This window comes from Adiantum capillus-veneris, chromosome 13 (genome assembly GCF_014529385.1).
Source record: "Adiantum capillus-veneris isolate H3 chromosome 13, ASM1452938v2, whole genome shotgun sequence".
Lineage (NCBI taxonomy): Eukaryota > Viridiplantae > Streptophyta > Polypodiopsida > Polypodiales > Pteridaceae > Adiantum > Adiantum capillus-veneris.
The window spans coordinates 129,881,804-129,905,773 of record NC_140943.1 but is presented as its reverse complement, the minus strand read 5'-3'; the positions used below and the strand labels follow the sequence as shown (position 1 = coordinate 129,905,773).

The 23,970-nt window shown below is 39.7% G+C and overlaps 1 protein-coding gene across 1 annotated transcript; it reads right to left on the bottom strand.

Annotated features, from left to right (window-relative positions):
• Nucleotides 1-20,256: 20,256 nt before the first annotated feature.
• On the bottom strand, nt 20,257-23,234 carry LOC147444870 (laccase-4-like). Its single transcript, XM_086527385.1, has 6 exons — nt 22,904-23,234; nt 22,668-22,822; nt 22,305-22,549; nt 22,081-22,209; nt 20,974-21,954; nt 20,257-20,783 (listed from the first exon to the last, which is right to left on the bottom strand). Exons 1-6 carry the CDS (start codon nt 23,006-23,008, stop codon nt 20,653-20,655), a joined length of 1,746 nt encoding a protein of 581 aa, XP_086383511.1. The 5' UTR covers nt 23,009-23,234; the 3' UTR covers nt 20,257-20,652.
• Between the last annotated feature and the right edge of the window lie 736 nt (nt 23,235-23,970).

Here is a 23,970-nt window from a genome sequence, read left to right as displayed (position 1 = left end):
CACAAAAGTATAAGTGAGTATATACAAAGAGTTAGTTATAAGTGAGTTAGGCGGCCGGCCGGCCATATCCGTATAAGAGGCCACTTGGGCTTTAATCCCAACACAACAGCATTTGCAAAATTTTGTCCACACTTGTCATACAAAGTGAGCTTATACAACCCACGGCACAAAAGGCCAGATGCAACAATTTCATCACCAAAACTGAGATCATGAACTCTACATTTGTTATCCACAAATTTGAATACATGTCCAAGTCTAGCAAGTGCGGATACAGACATGAGATTCTTCTTGATCACAGGTACACAAAGTGCATCAACAAGTGTGAAGGAACTACCATTTGCAGAAGTAAGCACAATCTTTCCAGCTCCCTGAATGGGATAAGAGGCATTGTTGGCACAAGTGACTGAATTCCCATGAGGGACAGACTCGAGAGAGGTGAAAAATTCACGATGTGAGATAATGTGCTTTCTAGCACCATTGTCAAAATACCACACATGTGAATCTGCAGCAATTGACAAGCATGCATCATGGACAGCAGGATTGTAAGTACACTCTGCGCTAAAATCCCATTCTTCATCGACATGAGCATTGCAGTCTCCTTTCTTAGAGGACTCAACAATGGCTGCATTTGTAGTGGAACCAGCATTTGCGGTGGAACCACCCTCTTTCTTCTTACCCTCTTTGGCCTTCAACTTAGGACACTGCTTGATCAAGTGATCATTAGTTTTACAATAATGGCAACGCATCTTCTGTTTGCCCTTATCACCAGAATTGCCAGACGAAGTGCTGCCAGCAGAAGCATTAGGAACAGAAGTTTTTCCACTCGCAGCAGAACCATAAGAAGTGGCTGCATTGCTGTTACCACCCTTTCTTTGAGAAGCAATAAAAGCCTGTTCAACTACATGCTATCTAGTCCTATTTTTTCTAGAAAGTGACTCGCAACAAAACCATAAGAAGTGGCTGCATTGTTGTTTTTCCACCCTTTCTTTGAGAAGCAATAAAATCCTATTCAACTGCACGCTGTCTAGTCCTATTTTTTCTAGAAAGTGACTCTTGCAACAGCAATGTGCATAATGCATCAAACTTGACAACTTCTCGATTTCCTTGGGTCATAAGTCTCCATGTACTAGCAAAAGTCTGGTAAGAATCTGGTAAGGCATCAAGAATAGTCTGCACAAGGGAACTGTCTGAAATGACTTCACCTGCATAAATAAGTTGCTCATTGATATCCTTGACACTAGCAAGGAAAGTGTCCATATCATCTTCCTCATGCATAATCTTCGACTCCAGCTCTTTACGCAGCAAAGCAATTTTAGTCTCATTGCGACTTGCATAAAGACCAGCCAATATATCCCAAGCCTATTTTGCAGATTTTGCTGAATGAATGTGAGGAACAATGGTGCGCTTCACAGACAACGCAATGAATGCATGAGCCTACGCATCCTTTACATCCCAACGAGATTGTTCTGCCGTAGGCAAAACAACTCTAATAGCAGCAATTCTTGCAGCAAGACCTGCAACATCCTCAACATCGCCTGCATCCTCAGAACCAGGACGTACATGAATGCCCTGCACAATATTCCAGACGCCCTTTGACACAAGAACATGTTGCATCATGTAAGCCCACATAGGGTAATTGTCTCCATCCATTCTGTCCTGAGCAGCAAACATCTTGAACACATCTGTGTTGTTGTTAGACATGGTAAATATTGCACCTGATGTGAAAACTGCCCGAAAAGAGGAGAAACAAAGTGGGAAAAACACGTGCTATATAGCACAAACCGTAGTAGACTGTAAGGCCACTGTTATGCTGAAAATGACACTAACAAAAATTCTACACAATGACGAAATAGCCTGTGCAGACCTGCCTGTAGTGGAAACGAAGGCCGAAATGAGCCCGAATAAAAAATCTGAGCAGACCAAGCTCTACGAGCTTACCTGAAATATTTGTCGACCTGCGAACGCTCGCCAAACCTCACTATAATCGGAGAAAGTGAGCAAGCGTGTGCTAGAGTACCTGGCGACTAAGCCCGGGAGGACGTAACCTGCTCTGATACCTATTGTTGGAATTAGAGTTGCAGAGAAATGCACACAGCTTTGAGAAGACGAAGGAAGCTCAAGGAACACAATAGAGAGTGTGTTACTTAGTGTGCAATGGAAAGATAGATAGCCCTAGAGTGATGGGCGTATATACAATGCTCGGGGGAATAAATCTCCTAAAGAGGGAAAAAATGCCCCGGCAGTCCTAGTGTGTTCACACACATCACTACCACATGTATATGGTAACAATAACTCCATACACAAACCTTATACTAGCTAGAAGACTTTATGTAATTTCAACTTTCCAATTTGTAAATTATGGTTGTAACAAAATAAAATACTTTGCAAGATTTTGGTACAAAATTGATCTGGATTTGATTCATTAAAAAAATACATTTGGATTGTTTCTAGCTATCAAAAAAAGTTACAAAATACTTTGGCTTCTTGCCCTTGTCCGAAGGGCCCTCCTCGTCGTGCCTTGGTCTTTTTAGAAACATGTTTCTTCATCCCAGCATATGTCACACGCATGTTGACGTCGGGCAATCTAGTCTCCTCATTTGCCTCAAACAATGGGGCCTCTTCTATAAGTTGAAGGACTAGCATCTTATTTTTGAGAAAATCATTTTTTGTTTTATTGTGCCACTTGGCATGGGTATGTGATTCCACAATAAAGACCATACGTAGCATGCATCAAAAGTAGCAACTACGTAGGCCATAGAGGCCAGGCCCAACACCAAACATTGAAGCCGTTGCTTGCTTCTCTAGCAGTGTGACCTTGTCTATGTTCCATATAATAGCCGCGCCTCCTAGATATCTTGAGAGTGTCTTCAATACAAAAAGAGGAAATTCAGTCTTGTCCTCGAAGAAGCTAGAATGAAATCAAAGGAAATTTTGGGCGCTCAAACTATCCAAGGAAGGAATTCTTTCCCAATTCTCCCTTGGCTTATGGGGATGAGGAATGACCTCATCATCATAAACCACAAGATAAATCCAAGTGTTGGTACGTACACATAAAACTCTTTATCTAGAATTATACCTTTTAATTTTCATCTTCTTCAACTAATGCAGCATTCCATAAGTCTTGTGTGCTCTTAGTTGCAGAGGATGACAATGGAACATACATCATTGATGGAGTAGTTCTCCCCATCCCTCTGATTCCAAGCGTTTCGTGTATCACCTTGAACTTTGTATGCATTGGGAGCGCCGCAACACATGCGGCTACATCCCTGTAAACCATTGCTAGTGTCTTTGATGGTTCGACAAACTTTGCTGTTATTACATGAAAATCCATAACAGAGTACTTGTCATAGCAAGGTTGATTATACTGCCATCCTCCAGTAGATTTTGAGCAGTTATAGCAAGGAAATAGCCGTCTCTCAAGTCAAAGAGTTCCAGTGTCATCAAGCATTACATAGTGATGATCACCGATGGGGACGGTAGGGAGCACATTTGTTGCTCCCTCTAGCAGCTGAATACCTTCTGATACACATAAAGAAGCACTTGTTGGCTGCACCAACTTGTTGCCGGTGACCCCACTCTGACTACTCTCTGACTCCTCCACTGCGTCTCGGTGGTCATCTAGAGTGACATTCAAAAACAATATGAACCCATCATAATATTTCACCACATGACACTTTTTGATCATGTACATGAAATTTGATGTCATTCCTATGCAAATGCATTGCGATCTGAGGCTGCTCTTGTAGAAAACATATTTCTTAGAATGGTCAAAAGTTATGTCCTTCATATGAACATATCGGGAATCTTGGAAGTCAAATGTGTCATTGAGTGTCTATTGCTCGTACGTTTGATTAAACTCTACAAGGAAATGTCTTGCAAAATCCAACCACTCTTACAATGAGAAGCTAGGGTTAAATATTGCCTTCATTTCCTTCTCCCATTGCTCAAGCCCAATTTTGTAGAGAAAGTGGAAGAGCTTGTCCTTAGATGCCTCCGTCAAGCAAGGAAACTCCTCCTCTATCTCGATCTGGAAGGGATCCATTTGTGGAAGGAGGCAAAAATTTCTTCAAAGGTAAGGGTGTGAGTAAGCAGACTATGGCTAGGATTAGGGAGTATAAAGAGGAGAAAGATGAATCTCATATTTATAGGAATTCCATGATGTCATTTCAATCGCCCTAATGATTGCAATAAAATCGGTGCATTGAAAACATCACACAACCTGAGGCAAGCTCAACCACACCATGACACGAGTCTGGGTTGGTGAGTATCGTGGTTATATAAAGCACCTTGAGTGCACAATCCTAGACTTTACCACATCTACACATCATGGGTATGGAGGACAAGAAGAGCAGCAAAGCAAAGCTCTCTCAAAAGATGGTGGCGGGCATGAAGGAGGTAGAGAAAATGCTGGCCAAAGCAAAAGCAATTCAGAAGGAGCTAAAAAGAAAAACAGAGCAAACAAGAAGGGGCAGGCTTTGAGAGAAAGCATTGCAAATAAGAAACCGTTGACGATAAAGGAAGAGGGATAATAATAGGAAGGGATAAACAAGATAGTGTATAGGTCACCTCTTCGACTCGTCTAATGGAGGATCATTGTAGATCTTTCTTTGAAATGACGTAATTGTCATAGTATCTTGTTCCTTTACCTACAACTCTATGTTTTATTTTTTGATGTTTGGTAATAATGTCAAACTTAATGTCAATGAAAGTCATGACACAACGCAAGGAGAAGGTCTGCATTCCATAGCCACTCACTACCTCGCGTTGTGGCGCGATAACTATTTTTGTGCCACTACGGGTATTCACACGAGCTCTTCACTTATTTGTGTCATGCCAAAATGCACGAGGGTGATAGCATGAAAAGGTGGAGCAAAAAGTAGTGTCCTTGACACTTCTTGTGAGGCACTTAATGTTATTGTGAGATTACATTTAATATTTATTTTTTTGAAATGTTGGCTCCAACCACTTTAGCAAATTCTTGGTTTTTGTCTATCTGTCTGCCTTTGATGTGTGCCGATGTAACTGAACGCCTCTCTCTCTCTCTCTCTCTCTCTCTCTCTCTCTCTCTCTCTCTCTCTCTCTACTTGCATGTTGTTCAGCAATCTGCATCCATATCTCCTTCTCTTGAAGCAAGCAAGCATGGCTTGTGTAGGCATCTACCTCAATATCTACCTAGCTAGATGCAAGCTATTTCAAGTAGAGACTACAGTTTCTTGGTCCTTGAGAAACATGGTTGGAGAGTATCCACAATAGGGTATTGGTGTGGTTCAGATGTGGTAGTAGGAAATTCAACAAAAGCAGCCTTCTCACTACTCTCAAGGTGGATGATGCCCATGAATAGAAGCATCAGCAGGTTGGGAGAGAAAATTTAGCAACATTTTTTGTGTGTGGGTGTGAGCAGCTTGGAATAGGAGGTTGTGTTGCACCAAAAATATTGGCAACCCATGATTACAAGCATCAAGAGGTTGGGAAAAGAAATGCAACACCAACCCATGTGTGCAGGTGTGAATAGTTTGGAAGAGGGGGCTGTGTTGCCCTAGAATCATTATCTCCAAAATCTTTAGCTTGGATTGCACCTGGGGGATTCACCATGCAAAACTTACCGCACCACATAAGTGCAAGGGAGGGGTTTTTCAAGTTACATAAGCGTATAAGATAGGGGTAGGCCCTCAATAATTTATCTCCCAAGCTTAAAAATAAGGGAGGGGGGTATCATATGTTTGCGGGGGGGGGGGGGAGAAGTGAGAAAAGGGGATTATGAGAGGAAGTTTTTGTGTTTTAAAATCATGTCTTCCCAAAGAGTCTGCACTTGACCTTGTTAGTCAATAGCTATAAAGATACATGCAAGAACTAGCACTGCTTTGTATCAACTACTTGTTTTGTGATTATAGTTGTTGGGGGTCCCATTGTTGCAATAGTTCCAATGACCAACAAAATTATCAATCCGGAGGGATGAGCTACCCGGCTAGGGCGTGGAAACACTCACACGGTTAGTGAGCTAATCATGGCATCACAAATGGTTAACTCTATGAGGTAAGCTTCTCGGCCTATGGAGGAACAAAGCCGCAATGAAGGGCAATCTCCACATCCACTTCTCTTCACCTCTAATCAACCCAATCACACACACTACGATTGCAAGACAGACACAACACTAATCCTATTATGCAACGCACTAATCTCAAGCACACACACATAGATCTATCAAGCACCACACTCCAATCAAACCTACATGCACACACAAGAAAAAGAGGGCAATCACACAAGATTAGAGAGGGATTAACCACGAATTAGTTAAGATCTAGCTAATCTAAGCATCATAGGCAATCATAAGAAGTATGAGAGAGGCATAGTGAAAGAGAATGAATCATTGATTAGTGTTAATCAAATCTCATGAGCAAGGAGAAGCTCAAGGACTCCATAGCCACACACCTCAAGAGCTCTCATCAAAGAGTGCTCTCAACCAATGATCTTGAGAACCCAAATTTCTTTCACACACTGCCTTATATACCTAGGGTAAAAATATGCAATGTCCGTGCGTCCAAGGCCTTTAGGGCTCCACCACTTACTGAATCTGCCACCTAGGAACAGTAACTCACCTATTCTTTACAACTTGGTACTCCCATTGAGCCCGTAACACATTAAAATATTACAATGCCTTGAAATAAATCGGGAATTTACAATACGTGACCATTTGAGAAAATGTGAAAAATGTGTGACTCCAATCTTTATTGCTTCTTCACTTTGACCTTCGATGTGCATCCGTACATCTTTGGTTGTTAGCAGATCCTGTTAACTGACGCGTTGACTTAGTTAACAATAGCTCATTTGCTGAGGGATGAAATCTATAAAGAGTTTGTCTAGATGAAAATTTACACAGAGAACCTACTACAACTTTATAACCATGTTTTTTCAGTAATTTGGATGGGTCAAAATTGGATTAGTGAGAGTGCAGGCTGATCGGGCACATAGATTGAAAGTCAAACTAAGATACATTGAGGGTATATCTAGTTATCAATAGAAGTGGTTCCTTAGTATGTTGCCAGTCATTATACTACACGCTCTTTGACTAGTTTTACTTAGTTAGATCATGTGAGACCTAAATTTTATATGTAAGATAGGGGTATGATAGTTTTCTTGATTGATTGTTGTATAAGCGTAGAAAGGGGGGTCATATTCCCTAATATGAGTCGTATAAAGGGGTTTTATCAAAGTTGCCCGCTTGCAAGTGATGTCCTGTTTTGTATTTAGAGTGAATCCCCCTAGGGATTGTAGCCCATTTCTTTGGAAGCAGTAATTGGAAACCAACAACATCCTCCAGATGATCGATACATTGGATGGCAGCCCATAATTGCAGACAATGGTTTTGGGTACCATCAGCAAGCTTCATATCCAATGGAGTGGTCTCACTCATCTCAGGGTCATGTCGAGGACAATCCAAAAATTGATGGGATAGCCCCTCATGGACGCACCAAGTACTCAACCATGATTTTCCAAGAAGCCACACATAGGATGCGACAGTATTGGGCCATGATGAAACAAGAGAATCATCAAAGGAAAAGAGAATGTGATGCATCATGCTTGTCAATGCATGAAGATATGAGTACATTTTGCAAAAAAATGGTGCTTTGCTGATAGGAAGCTACAAAAGGCATGACTTGCAAGGCTAAGAAATCCACATTTTGATTTCTTCTAGAGAAGTTATCTTTTCAACACTTGCACCGTGGATCAGAGAATTCTATACTCTTTAATATACAATGCATAGTCACCAAAGTCAAATCATCCTTGTCAGAAAAGGATCTAAAGCTAAAAAAAGTTGTATGCATGATGTTGGTGAATAGCGAGGGGATCCATCAAGGTCTATAAGCAATTCGCAGATTGTGAGGTTCACAGGGTTCAACAAAATTTTGTAGCAGATAATTGTTGATTAAAATAGGTTGAGGCAGGAGCATTTCCATTGCAATTATGCCGACCTCAATAGCCTCAAAGTCATTGCATCACGTAGAGATTAAAGACATTGTTTTTGCTTTTTGACAAACAGAGACGCGAGTGTCCCCAAACAAAAAGGATGTGTGGAGGATACGTCCGGGGTCAGAATCTTACATAAAGCATCCAATACATTTGCTTGATGAGTCACATGTATGCTCTAAAAGTGCTTGAATTATTTTTTTCTCTTGCATGATCTAGTATAGGTACCATGCGTATATGTAGTAATTGCCTATCCGTAGTATTACATCAGGTATTTTGTTGTCTGTGAAGCCCCAACGGTGTGTACACTCCAAAAGGCAATCTTTTGGTACTCTTGCACCAATATATATTGAAATATAGTTTACTCTCACCATTGCAAGCACCAGAGGTATAGTATATTAGTACTAACTTGTCAGCCACCAATAGATACTCATGGATCTCCTTAAATACTTGGAACCATGAAGAATACCTTCACCCTGAGTACTAGCATCAGGTCAAACAAGTACTTCAAGTACACATAAAAGCAAACAAAAATGCGTTGGGCCAAAGTGCATAGACAAGGTACTTCAACACTACCAATTTCTATACAAGTATCTTGTAGAAATATGCTAGATTGAAGATTACTTAGAGTACCTACATGTAGATGCTAGTAATACTAACATGTCAAAGGATTTGGTTCTCAAAAGCACCAATGTAAACTCAGAAGTTCTATTAGGGTACTCTTGGAAAACCAATGTCAATTTAATGGCAGTTTAAAACCACATTTGTAAACTCATAGGTCCTTTACAACCACGACAATACATATCAATAGGCTCTCTTTGGGTACTTGAAAGCTTAGAAAGTACCTTGATATTTGGTAGAATCTAGCTTGAGACCAACATGTACTTCCAAAATACAACTCTACGTATATATGTACTTTAGATGTACTCTTTGAGGTACTTTTATTAAAGTATCAATTTCGAGGACTTGGATACTTTGCAAAAAATTGTAATTCATAAAGTACCATTTTACAGTGGCTTTGGTACTTTATTACCTAACAAAAGGTTTAAGAAAAGTACAATGCTAGGTAGCATGGTCGAGTTGCAATGACTTTAACCTTTCTTTATAGGTTTTGATGAGATTTAGTTTTCATTGGACAAAGTGGATCTCTATGGGAGATTCCAAATGCAATATTCACACATCAAGATCCCTCTCAGATGTTTTGAGGGATTGAAGACTTGTTTTGTTTGCAAGTTTAAGGATAAGTACACTTGTTGTTGCATTGCTCACATACAAATGATATACCTCAAGGATGCATTCAACCCGATGAGACAAAGCAAGACAAGAGTGCACAATGAAGGGTGTGGATGCAAGTGTGATGTATGCTTCACAGAAGAATTCCTAGGGAAGTGTGGAGCTACTGGGTACACACACAATAGCATCAACAAATTGATTGAGGTGGTATTATGTCCAAATCCAGATGAGTCCACGTTTCATAAGCTTTCTTGCTTGAAGGGAGAATGTGATCAATGTGGATCGTAGTGGTAATTAGTGCTCTATCCAAAATAAGAATTTGAAAATGCATTCTAGATTTTAGTAAAGGTTTTTGAAGACGTTGCATCAGTCCATCAAGAGGGCAAGAAGCGCAAGGATCTATTGTTCAAGGAAATGGGATGCAAGGATTTTATATCCTTCCTTAAAAAGCATCTAACCACCTACATCAAACACAATTGGATTTCCAGGTGGCAATCTCAGCAATTCAACGACTACATTCAAAGGTTTCCTAGGGATGTGGTAGTCTCTTTTATAGACTTTGCTGAGATTTTCGTTTTCAAGGAGAAAAATGAAATCCAATTAGTGCATTGGTACTCTTCACAAGTCACAATCTTGGTGCACATCACCTATGTTTGGGACGAGGCTGACAGGGTGTTAAAGTATATACATTTTTACATCTCTGATAACAAATATCGTGACACATTGTTTGTGTCATGCTCTTTGTTCACAACGAGGCTGACAGGTTGTTAAAGTATATACATTTTTACATCTCTGATGACAAAGAGAATGACGCATTGTTTGTGCAGCATTGCATGCAATTTCATAGTGGGTCTGGTCAGATGGATGTTGTTCAATTCAAGGCATCCAATCCATTTTTCTTTGTGTCAAGGTATCCAAGCTTCTTTGATCTCTAGAACATAATTCAAGTTTTTTGTGTTCCTAGCCTTTGAGACGTGTCATTGATCTAGGTACTAGCTACTCTTTGACTAGCATTGATATGCTATGGAGTTTCTTTGCATTGGGCCATGGATCTCGAGGGATCGACCTCCATGCCATTCATTATATTTCTATAGAAAAATTCTTAAGGCCTAATACTTTATGTGCTAATGTTATATATATATATATATATATTAGCTAGAGCTATATAAAAAATTATAGCTCATCTGTTTTAAATATAGTATAAGCCCAAAGGACAAAACTAGTGTTTTTTTATATACAAACTACATTAAAGCACCTTAATAATTGGATGTAACTAAAGATGTCAATTTAATGAGTTTTTTTAGTTAAGATCTATACATTCATTGTTTGAGTTAACCTTGTAATTTAGAAATCTAGGGGTTTTCATAGTTTCTTTTATCGATTGATAAACATATCAATCAATAAAATTATCAATCAAAATGTAAAAAATTATATGAGATATTGAAAATAATGATGTGTCATCATATAATACAATCAAATAATATGGTTGAATGTATTATACAACAATTATTCATGTTTAAAACATTTTGCAAATAGTATATCATACAACCTAGCTTACTTTTAGTGCCCTACATTTTATGTATGTATATGCCCTAGTCTTTGTTCGGCCTCATGGTATGAGTCATGACCTTCCTAGGATGATTGGATAGCCCTTTCCCTTGGTTGGCATCACAAACACATCCATATCTACTTATTTGTCAAAAGGCTTACAATCTGCTAGCATTTACTACACACACACACACACACACACACACACACACACACACACACACACACACACACACACATAGAATGTACCTTTAGCTTGTTAGCAATCTTTTCTCAACATGGTGTCAGTCAACTGCTAACCTCCAAGCCTAGGTAATGCATCATGTACCTTCTCATGATGCATATTTGTATTCCTCTATGAATATAGAAACTTGACACATGTTTTCCTGGATGTGGACATCCATGACAGGCAAGATGTCCTCTAGGTTGGGTTTAGGTTTCTCCTAAATATGGCACATGTGACCCTGGATTTTGGTTGCTTGCTGATGCTAGCCATCTTAGTCCATTTCCTCCTCACCTTGGGTGCTAGGTGGAGGATTTGGGCTCAAGTAATATTTGGGCCCTACGTAGACACATTGTTAACCATATCATATGGTTGCAAAGACTCACTTTGTGCAGCTCGAGATGCCAATTTTCCATTGTGGCTTACATTCTTTCTTGCTAGGCTCGTCTCAAGCCCATTTCCTTTCTTTTCCTTGAGAAGATTCCTCATGCCTAGCTCCTTTCATTTGCATTGCATTTACCTCATCCACCTTGGCCTTCCCTTTGCCCTTAACCTTCTCCTTGCTATATTTTCCTATCTCAGGCTTACCTTTGTTATCCAAGCCGATGGCTCTTACCACTTGATGTTCAACAAGCTTTGCTCAAAAAATTGATGTGGTGGAGCTAGTTTCTCTTACATAAGTGGCCCCAATGTTTTAGTGGTGATGCTTCTTGCACTAGCATAGCTTGTTGTGGTTGCAACCTTGTTCCTTTGTGGTGATAGATAATCTTTTTTAATTTCTCTGTTGAATCCTTCCCTCCTTGGCTAGGCAAAAAAGTGAATATCATGATCGTACTCTCCACAATTGTAAAAATAGTATTTCTAAACCTATCTCCTTTTGGCTTTTTTTTGGCTCCGATGTTTTAGCTAGTGGCCACTCTTGCTCTAGCCCTTGTTGCACCCTTGGGGGGTTAGCAAACCCCCTATATAACATGCATTCATAGGGTACTTATAAACCCTACTAAATTATTGACATGAATAGATTGAACTATCATTTTCTATAATTAACAAGTTTTGAGGTTGCTTCTTTGAAAGTATATCTTGTTTTATACATGATTTTCAAATTGTTCTCTTTTTTCTTCTTGGAAATCATGCCATTGTGAAAAGGTTGGTATGAATTTTTATTGTAGAAGGATTCTCTCTTTGTATTGTCTTGTTATGTAAGGTTAATTCAATCTAAATCTTATATAGTCAATTAGGGTATAATACTTTTTAAATTTAAAAAGTATATATGTAAAAAGGGGGTCCATATTTAAATACCTTATTTAAGGCATAAATAGGGGTTTTTCCCAAACTGTTCACTTGTAGTGGAATTCCCTTTTTAATATAGAGAGAATCCCCTAGGATTATGATTGACACATGCTCATACCTCATTGGACACAATTTTTTATCGTAACGGATACATAAGTCTTCTCTTCAGGGATTTTTTCACTCAATAGAAAAAGAAAGAACCTATTCAACATTTGTATGTATGATGCTTGACAAAAAAAAAATCCTCTTTCTTTTGAAATTATCTATCTCCAACAAGTGTCGAGAGTTTTGACATTGCAAATCTTCAACATGTGGGCAACAAGAAAGAGGTTTCATTTTTATTTTGCTTAAATAGGGGCATCTACCATACACAATTTTTTTTGTTAGAGCTCCTTATATACCTGAACTAATGTATGAAGGAACTTGAGTAGCTTGTGGTTTGATCTTTGTGTCTCCATTTTTAGGGCATGTATTCAAGAGTAGTCACCAATCTTCCACCCATCAAAAACATTTATGATAGTGAGCTTCTTGTTACCTTTGTAGACTCCCTTTCCATCCTCCATATTATTGATGGTGTTTGGGTTCTCGCCTTTGGAATCCATGGTGGACTATTCTCTTCTTTGAAGCTAGGGATTGGAATGGAGCAAGCCTTTAAAGCGAGCTTTTTCCCTCTTTTTGCTTACGTTTCATACCTCGCTCCAAAAGCTTTTAGAGAAACATTTTTTTTATTTTCTTCCTCTCTCTCTCTCTCTCTCTCTCTCTCTCTCTATATATATATATATATATATATATATATATATATATATATATATATATATATATATATATATATATATATATATATATATATATATATATATATATATATAGATGCATAGAGAGAGAGACTCGAGCAAGCCATATCTCTCTCTCTCTCTCTCTCTCTCTCTCTCTCTCTCTCTCTCTCTCTCTCTCATTAGGGGAAGCTTGAGGTCTCTTTTTTGCCTTTTAACGTTTAGAGAGAGAATTATCTAGGCCAATGAGAGGAGGGCTTCCGTTACAAAACCTTCACTTTTAAAATTTCTTTTGAATTTTTATTTTTTATTTTTTATGGAAAGAAGATATAAGGTAACTTTTCATCACGTGGTCTTTTCACCTCAAAAGGGGTCTCTTTCACCGACCAAAAGGTGTTTTTGAATCTTCTCACGGCCTTCTTTTCCCTCCTATTCCCATCTCTCCTCATTCCACCATCTTCTTCTCTCTCCTCTCTCATCTTTTGTGTGTCATCTTCCTCAAGCAATGGATTCCACCTCATCTAAACATCACAGCACATCCATTGAAACCATTATCACCCATGCCATGTTAAAGGAGCACAAATATTGGATCCCAACATCCATAGCCAATGTTAGCTGGATTATAATGTAGCAAAGTTGGAGAAGAAAAGACTCCTCAAAAAACCAATTTTTGTCATGTTGAAAAGAAAGAGTGAAACATTTTAGGCTTTTTGGAGCCAAGAACATGTTTACATACACAAGGAGCTGCATCTCCATCTCGGGAGCTCTACTACTCATCTGCACAGAGATCACTATAATTGATTCATATGGTGACTATTATTTTTAGTCTGCTTTAGGTTGTTTGTGGTACTTTGCTCTTATGAGTTTTTTATGTTTTGCTTGTTTTATGATACTATGCTTGTTACACATCTCTATTCCTGAAGCATAGATGAATGGAAATTGGTGGAGTGTGCCATAGACATTTTGGATGTTTAGCCTTGGCTCCATTGGGGAGGAGCTTTACAAAGGGAGAACTCATGGGTTTTTAGCAACATGCCTATAAAGTTTCTAGAAAGGAAGCCTAAGAATTGCCACAATGAGTGCGTTATGTGCTCTGCTAATCTCTCTGAAGCATATCACTCTTTGAAAAAATATTTTCTTCTTTGAAAGAGAATAAAGTGGAATCTTGGTATCAATTCCTTCCTTAAGAGATAGGATTTTAGGTGCAAGATTTTCTTCTTCCTTTGAGCCCTCTCCTGGGTTTTCTTTTGATTCATCATGTAGCTCCTCCTTTTTCATCTCCTCTTTAGGAACCTTCCTAGTAGTTTCTTGGTCCTTGTCATTAATGACTTTCCCTCCCTATATCATCAACCATAGTATAATTAAAAAGAAGCATATAATTTAGAAGAATACTTGTCTTTCATATACAGATATAGAAGATGGTGAATATCATCCAAGTTTATTTATCAGGGTAAAGATTGTTTTTAGCAAAGGGTGTCTGTTATGCACAAAATTAGAGTACCCTTGAAATTCTTTAAGCAAGGTACAAAAATTAACAAGAATTTAAAGGAAACTAAATAAATATGGTAATTTTGACCTCGCCAGTGTGACCAAAAGGCCCAAAAACCCTACAATTGACTCCTAAGTCACCTCTTATGGACATCCGAAGAGGGATAAACGTCAAAAAATAACTAAATTATCATAGGGAGGACACAACATTTTTGAAGGCTTTTTTTGATGTTTTTCCCTTTTTGGGTGTCCAAAAGAGGTGACTTAGGAGTCGATCCTTTTGGGCCTTCCACACACACTGGCGAGGTCAAAATCACCATTTTTTGAGTTTTGAAATCAATTTTTTCTTGATGATGTCCTCCTTGTACAAAAATTATGTATATGGGTGACTCTCCATTTTCACGTAAGAAGGACACCATCATAAAATCAATTATTCAAAAGCATTCGTGTCGTCCCTATGCAAAAATAGTATAGTAGGCCGGCTACACTATTTTCTCTTAAGAAGGACACCATCAAAAAAAGTTATACAAAAGCCTTTGTGTTGTCCGTACCCAAAAATAGTGTAGTCGGACATGCATTTGGCTACCCTATTTTTGCTTTAGGAGGACACATCCATAAAACAATTAAAAAAATATCTCACATAAATTGTTGTGTCTTCCCTATGCAAAATTAGGGTTGCTAGATGCGTGTCCCAAAACGTTATTTTCACATAGAAAAGACACAAGCACAAAAAATTTCAAAAAAGTTATTATGTTGTTGCTACGCAAAAATAGTGTAGTCAGACATGCATTCAACTACACTAGTTTCACTTAGCAATGACATCAATTTTAAAAAAAAAATGTGTTGAAATGTTATTTTACAAAGAAAGCGTTAAGATTACAAATTTTCACCTTGCAATGAGCATCCAAAGATTTGAGTATAGAAAATGAGTAGGTCCGTTGAAATTGACTTTGTCAAGCAATGTGGAGCAATAGAAGCAGGGAGTTGCAAATTGACACAATTTACGATGCATGGATTTGATCGTTGTGCACGTGTTTCGAAGTGCATGATTGAAATACTATTTATAGTTCTCAAAGCACTTATATATGTCATTTTTATCCATCCTTTGTATTTTGTTAAGATTTTTGTATAGAACATAAATCTCAAGAAAGATCAAAATGTTGTTGAGAAAGCACAAAGGTACGTATTTTCATTGGATTTTTTTTGTAGAACATTTTTTTCAATGCAAATCTAAAGTGTGTCGTCCCTATGCGAGCATATTGTACACAGATGCCTATCAAATACAGATAAGTCGCATAGCAACGACACATCCTTGTCATTATATGAAAAAAAAAAATGTGTCGTTATGCAAAAATAGAACACTTGAGAGTGCTCTATTTTTGCATAGCAACAACACAATCTAGTAGGCAAAAAAGTTTGTTAATGTCGTCTCTATGCAAAAATAGAGCATGCGGACGTTCATATGGATGCTCTATTTTTTGCATAGCAATGACACAATCAAGTAGGCAAAATACATATTCCTTATGTCACCCTTATTTGAAAGTAGAGCACCCGGACGTATGTCTGGGTGCTCTCTTTTTGCATAGCAAGGGCACCATCGTCATTATACTTCACTTTATTTTGCATAGCAACAATATTATCCAATCCTTCTCATATGTCGTCCCAATGCAAAATTAGATCACTCAGACGTGCATCCAGATGCTTTATTTTTGCATAGGGGTGACATAAGACTAATAGTTTTGAAGAATCAACATGACCAATCTTTTCACCAAGTGTAGAACCAATCTTTTAACCAAGTATAAGATATTTTACAGTTTTTTTGAGCTTCCTTGAGCAGAAAAGTGACTAGGAAGTGTTTATAGGGTGTTGACATTGAAGAGGTTGAGGAGACAAGTGATGACAGGTTGATGGACCTACTATACCCAGTCAAGCAGTTGTCTAAGTTTGCATGTGTGAAAGAAATTTTTAATGTTCCCTTTGAAATAGAGTTTTTTGGAAGACTTTAGCAATGAAATTATTGACTATCAAAAGGTTTTTGTTGACCTTACTAGGGAGCATAAGATTGACAACTTCATACACTTTAATGATATTTTTAAAGCAAGCAATTTAACACCAAGCATTGGCTCCAAGAAGTTGGCATTACTCCAAGATAATTGAAAGAAGGTCCATAACCCTTGTGGGTGGCATGGAAAGCATCGTTGTAAGCTTATAATTGAAGACATTGCATTTTTTCTCTTTTTGATTCTTAATCCAATAGAGGAAGGAGAGTCCAAATCTTTGCAAATCACAGCAGATGTGGATGTCCAAGATGTGGAGGAAATACATCAAGATTTTAGAGAGAAAATGGAGAGGCTTAAAAGCAAAGAGATCTTGACTATTGTAGAGTTCATGGCAAGGAACATCACCAAGGTGGAGGAGCCCATCCATATTCCAAAGGAAGATCTTGTTTCCTTGTTGTGCACAGCAACCATGTCCATCATAAAACAAAAACAATAAGGAGTATTTGCTGCTATAGGATATACAAAACCTCTTTGATCCTAATTTGATCTAAGAGAGGACTATTGTCTTGCTATTCTAGCAGAGTGGATAGAGCATGATTAAATCTTTGTGGACTACAATACACCATGCCCATTGTCATTGCTTGATATAGAATCTAAAAAGTTCATTGATCAGTCCCATGCTAGAGAGCATGTACTAAAAGTTGTTCAAAGCTATGAAGAGCAAGCGCTTCTCATAGATGAGGAGTTCGGCCTTTGGATTTAAAGAGGGATCAGAGTTTGGGCCATTATATTGGGAAGCTCAACAAGGAGAAAATAGCTATCTACCATATTAGGAAGTTTTCCCAATCACCCACTCTCCCCATCTGGTGTTTCATGCAAGTCGTTTACGTAAGCAGTTACATGGGGACGACAATGTCATTGACCATCAGATTTTGGTTGATTTCATTGAACCTCCTACCTTACCGCATGAACCTGAACGCATTCTTGACTATCATGATTTACGTACGTGTCATCATGTACGTCAACAAGCCTTAATCAAGTGGAAATATCAACCTGAGGAAGGTGCCACTTGAAAAAACATTAGTGTTCTTAAGAAGAAGTTCCCCACTTTTGTTTTTGAAGACGAAAACTCTTCTTTAAGGGGGGAGTAATGTCAAGACAAGGGCAAGGCCGGGCTAGGTAGTGTGGAAAGGGAGTCCAACTAGGGCAAAGGGCTAGGATCCATGCTATATAGTGGGTGGTTGGGAGGTGGACTCCAAGGCACTAGTTTCCCTTGTCTAACATTAGGCCTCGAGTTTGCGACGTCAAAAGCTACGATTTATCATGATATGTTTACGTCAATACGTAGAGCTCTTCCTTGCCGTTGCAATGCAACAGACGGCATTGCAATGTCACAATCAACAAGGGATTAGAAAGAATGAGAAGGAGAGAAGTGAGCACCGTTAGCTCACACTGTGTATTTCTTATCCAAAACTTAATAAAACCTTTACAAAGTTGACTTTTATACCTTAGCCAAGGTTTAAAATGTGTAATGTCCCAACGCCCAAGACCTTTGAAGATCCACAACTTATTGTATCTGGATCCTAGGTACACTAACTGACCTATTCTTTACATCTTGGAACTATTATTGAGCCCGTAACACGTTACAATTATCACAATAGCTGAATAAATCGAGAAATTACAATACATGGCCATTTTGAAAAAATATGAAAAGTGTGTAACTCCAATCTTCACTGCTTCGATGTGCATTCATAATTCTTCGCTCTTTAGCAGCTCCTATTAACTAACGTCGGCTCAGTTAACAATTATCCGAATGTTGTATGTCGATGACATGTTGATTGCAAGTACTAACATGCAGAATATCAGAGACCTAAAAGAGGAATTGTCTAAATCTTTTTCAATGAAAGTTTTAGATGTTGTAAAGCAAATACTTGGTATGAAGATATCAAGGGACAAGATGAAGAAGACACTAAAGCTATCTCAAGAAGATTACATCAAATAGTAATAGAAAGGTTTGCAATGCAAAATGCAAAATCAATTTCTACACCTTTGGCTAGTCACTTTGAACCAACCAAGGAGATAGCCTATATGTCTAAAGTTCCTTATGCTACAATAGTAGGTTCTCTAATGTATGTTATGCTCTGGACAAAGCTAGATATTGCACATGCAATGGGAGTTGCGAGTAGATTCAGGGATAATGAGCATTGGCAAGCTGTTAAATGGATACTTAGGTATCTAAAGGAGACAACCATGAATGCTTTGTATTTTGGAGGCAATGACGCTGTATTGCAAGGGTATGATGATGCAAATATAGCAGGTGACAAAGATATTCGAAGGAGCACTACTGGCTACGTCTTCATGATTGGATGCATAGCAATTATCTATGCTTCAAAGTTACAGAAAGTGGTTTCACTTTCTACCATGGAAGCTGAATATGTAGCTCTTACAGAAGCTAGCAAAGAGATTTTATGGCTTCATAGATTTTTGGAGGAGCGTGGATACAAGCAAAACAATTGTGTCTTGTACAGTGCCAGTCAAAGCGTCATTCAACTTGCAAAGAATTCACTCTTTCACTCAATGACGAAGCATATAGAGGTGAGATATCACTTCAAATGTACTCTTTTGGAAGAAGGACAGCTAAAGCTTAGAAAGGTATACACAAGCAAAAATCTTGCAGACATATTAACAATGGTGGTTACAAGAAGAAGTTGATCTTTTGTCCATCTTCAATCGGCATTGAAGGATAAGAAGCTAGAATAGAAAGCAGTCGCAAGTTTGGTGTAAAGATCAGTCTCCGATTAAGAGATTGCTAAGTATGGAACCCGATTCACCCCTTGTAATTTCTTAGTTTCAAAAACCACATTTGTAAAGCCCCCATTATGACGAGAAGCCATCGTGTGTGAGAAAAATCACTCACCAGAAAACCAAAATTATGGTCGGACGGTGGCTGGAAAGTGATCAAAAAACGGATGTTCGATTGATCGGTTGACTGGTGATTGGAAGTCTTTGACCGATGGCCGAATTCAATGGCCGATGGTCGACGTTCAGCTGTCGGTGGCAGAGTTTCAAACAGACTTGTTTACCTAAGGACGGCAACACATGGACGCATGGAAGAGTTCTATTTAAACTTGTCTACACAAGGACGGCTACACACAGGTGTCTTTCATGAGAGAGGACAGTCAATTTTGGCCTATAAAAAGAGGCTTCTTCTACACACAAAATACATTGTGAAGAGTGTGTGAGATGGTGAAAGAGAGTGAAGCAAGGCAGAAGGTCCATTAAGAGTTTTTAATCCTTTTGTAACTTACTTTTAGTTTGAAATGCAAAACCATTGAGTGGTTGTTTTTCCGTGGATGTAGCACATACTTGGGTGAACCTTGTAAGTCTCTCTCTCTCTCTCTCTCTCTCTCTCTCTCTCACATGTGAAAAAATTCTCTCTCTCCATTAAATAAACCACTCTAATCTCTATTTAGCTACGCGTTTATTTCTAACAGGATCTATTCTCACACTTTTAGCAAATGATCCACAAAAAAAAAAGATTTTAGTACTCCTCAAAAAATATTGTTTAAGCCATATTATCATGATTACGTACTTATCTTACGAGCGTAGCATCTCCCTCTCAACAAGGCTGCTCGATTTGCATAACTGGATGCTTTTGAGAGAGACTGGTATTGCAAGTACAGAACCCAAATCCCCCCCCCCCCCCCCCCGCAACAACGAGAGAGAGAGAAAGAGATGCTTTGAATCAATCACCATTGATCAAAAATTGTATCATTATGTGCACATTGAACAGGACATGGATGATGAGGGTTGTATCAGGCATGCTCGAGGGTCAACTCTACAAGGTAAAGTGCAGTGTGCTGCTCTTTGTCATTTAACAAAACCACATGCCATGCCTTTTTTACAAGACAAGTCTGTGATTGGCATGCACGCTCTTTGAAGTGATTTAAAATATAAGTCAGTTTTTATTCAGTCCCCCCAAGCTCAAAACCGATTGATCCGTACGTGGTGTACAGGGCATTTATTCTTTTTGGTGTGGGACACTAGGAGCTCAAGGAATGGGTCAGGCTTCAGCACAAAAATTTGGAGGAAAATTGTTGGTGCAAGACTTGAATGTGCATGGGACTCGTGGTCAGCAAGTTGGCAAGTCCAGAGGGGGAGGTTGAAGAGACTGATGCTTCATTTTTCCATTGGAGACGAGAAAGGCAGTTTCCAAGCCCCAGCTAGTGTGGATTTCCAAGTGGCAATGCATGAACCAAACTCCTGTCACCAAAAAATAAGGTATATGTTAGATCTCTCAATTCACAAACTACTTTGTCGCATGCATGTTGGTAGAATTTGGATCAATTAGGGACGGGTTGTCTGTCGTTTTTCATTGAATTTGAGCATTTGGAGAGGCACAATGTTTCTGTGATGCACAAATTCATCAAGACAAAAGGAAGCAACTTGTGACCTGGGTTGTCTGCTCGAAAGCGGAGTGCAACCCACCCCCCTTTTGGAACCCCGATCGTGTTCCGCTCCGGAGGGTCCACCAAATTGAATGTAGCAGGATCCCTACTGCTATTGAAGTTCCCAGCTCCTTGGCCTACTACAAAGAAGTTGTAGCCATGCAGGTGAATTGGGTGGTTCTCTGTTCCAAGGATACTGGTCCCTTGCAATACTAGCTGCACACTGGCGTTGAACGGAATCCTCGACAGCCGTGTCCCCTCTTGTGGCGCAATGTTTTTGGGTTGTACAGTGCCCGTGAAGTTGAAGTGCCTCGTCGGCTCATCTGGAAATGTTGTAGGGAATACTGCTTTGCTTGCCATTTCACCGCCAGTTACATGCAACAGTTTCGAGGAGGAGAAGAAAGATTGGAGCAGGGCAGTGCTGGGCAAGCTGAATGATATGTTGTTTACTGCTGCTGCAAACCTGCCTCCAGATGGCCCTTGGCATTTCTTGCCTCGGGGGCATGCCTTTCTTGCGAGCCCCACTGTGAAGAGCAGGTGGCGATCAACCATGGACGGAACAAGTGCAGGGAATTGTTTAGAGTTGAGGCTTCTCAGGCTGGCACTGAAGTTATTGGCTAGGGTGGTGTCATTATAAGCAGGAAGGGTGGCCATGATGGCCTTGAATGAATTAGAGCCTCCCTCGTACTCTATCATTGCTATGCCGGTCGAGTTATCGAATGGCACACTAGGGCCGGCTGAATTGTAGGCCCGCACTGCCAGCACATACTTTCCTATGGCTTTGTCAGTGGTGAGCAAGGCATTGATTGTCTGTCCTGGTGTAATGAGGATAGTGGCCGTCTTGTATGGCTTTGTGTAGGTGGCATCGATCTCAACCACAGTCAGTGTATGGTTGGCAATGCTGAGGAATAGATCATCATTTAGCCCTGCATTGACGATTCGGAGAAGGTACGTCTGGTTCTGTGCCACTTTGAGCTTGAACATATCTACATTGATCCATGAACACACATCAACAACGGCGATCATGATCCGAGGGTACAAACAATTCACCTCAATCAATTATCGTCAATGCCATGATGGAGCATCGACTTTGTTATTGGAGATACTCTCACCTCTCTTAGAGCAATTGTACAAGGCTCCTGGTTGTCCGTTGATAGTGTATGCGTCCGAGACGTTAGGGCCCGCACCAGACTGCAGAGCTTGTGCAATTACTGCCTGTGTGTCCGAGTTCCACCACTCACCTACACGCACGCCAACGATGTACTAATTGAGTGCTTCATTCTCAAAAAGAGTGCATGTAATTTACCGAATCAGTTGTGGGTGATCCAAATCATACCAAGGACGAGAGGAATTTCCTTAGTGGGTGGGGGAAATGGGTAGCTATGGTGGACCTTAGGGCGGATGATGAATGCACCATGAACAGTGGCACGCATCCAAGAGATGTGAGCATGCCACCACAGAGTGCCACGTTGGCCGGTTACTGTGAAATTATAGAGGAAGCTACGACCTGGCATTATTGGGCATTGTGTGATGTATGCTGGCCCATCAAACCACCCTGTGCGCAGCTGCCGGATGCCATGCCTGTCATGATAACCCAAAAATGCAGCATTATAAGTAGAAACTATGCCATTAACCCCTCCCTACAAGGAGCTTCATTGCATAATGTAGAGAGTAATTCCCTGGTTTGGATGATAATTACCAGTGAATGGTGATGTTTTTGTCTGGCATTTCATTGGAGACATTGATAAACAAGCGATCTCCTTCGTGAATGACGATGGCAGGTCCAGGAAACTGGTCATTTACGGTGACCATGCGCTTGGTGTGGCAGAGACACGTGAAATTGGAGTACTTCACCTGTAAAATACAAGATGAGAGCAGCTGCACCTGTTAAATACGAGAGAGAGAGAGAGAGAGAGAGAGAGAGAGAGCGCTTACATGGAAGTGAAAATGGCGATGCGCTGCAGTTGCCGCTTCGAGGAAAAATGTGGCTACCAGAAGCAGAATGAGGGGAGCAGCGCCTTTGAGGAGGCCGGGCGCCATGGATATATTGCAGTTGATAGAGAAAGAGGCGCAAGTACAAGCGGGCCGTGCAGGAGAATAGAGTGCCCATCGCCATTAATAAAGCAGAGGACGATCTGCAGCTAAGGGCTGTTGTTGGCAGGTGTTCGTCGAGCTTAGCTCATCCTCCTCCTCGCTGTTGCTTCAAGCCTCCCTTTCCCTCTCAATTTCTCAAAAGTTTTTAAGAAACCACTACGCCTACCTACATGATAGCTTACCCAAATCGACAAACATTCCATTTCAATGGCTTTTTGTTAAAAACTTGAGTGCCAAGGGGTCGAACTCTTGTCTATACACAACCATCATGTTTTTTGGCCTAGTAAGGCTTATGATTAATGTCTCAAGCACTCAAATGAAGGCTATCCTTTTTGTTTATCTAATCATTTGGATCTTGAAAGTAAGCATGCTTTTCCTTCCTCCATTTTGTTTGCCAATTTTCCTCTCAATGTTGTCGATCAAAGTCCAACACATTTACTCTGCTTGTTATGGAGCATCTAAAATGTTTGAGCCGACTCGCCCTCTATCAACACTCTATGCTTGTTATGGAGCATCTAAAATGTTTGAGATGACTCGCCCTCTATCAACACTCTAAACCCTGGTTGTGAAAGGGATAGGTCAACCTGGGTGGCTTTCTATGTCTGTCTATTGCACACCATCGATCCCACCCCGAAATTCATTTATGATTTGATCCACTTGCAAGGGGTGATTCAAAAGACTTTACATAGTGCCAAAAAAATTTATTTCATCTATTGGATCCATGGTCTAGGTGTGTTCCTTATATGCCTAGTCTCATAATTATGTATTATCTTGGGAATTCATGTAACTTTGACTTATCACAATTATAAGATCTAGAGATATAGTCGATGGGAGCTAGCTCAATTGGTTGAAGCAATCGACCGCCATGACTTGGATCATGGGTTTGATTGTGGTTGAGTGATGCCCAA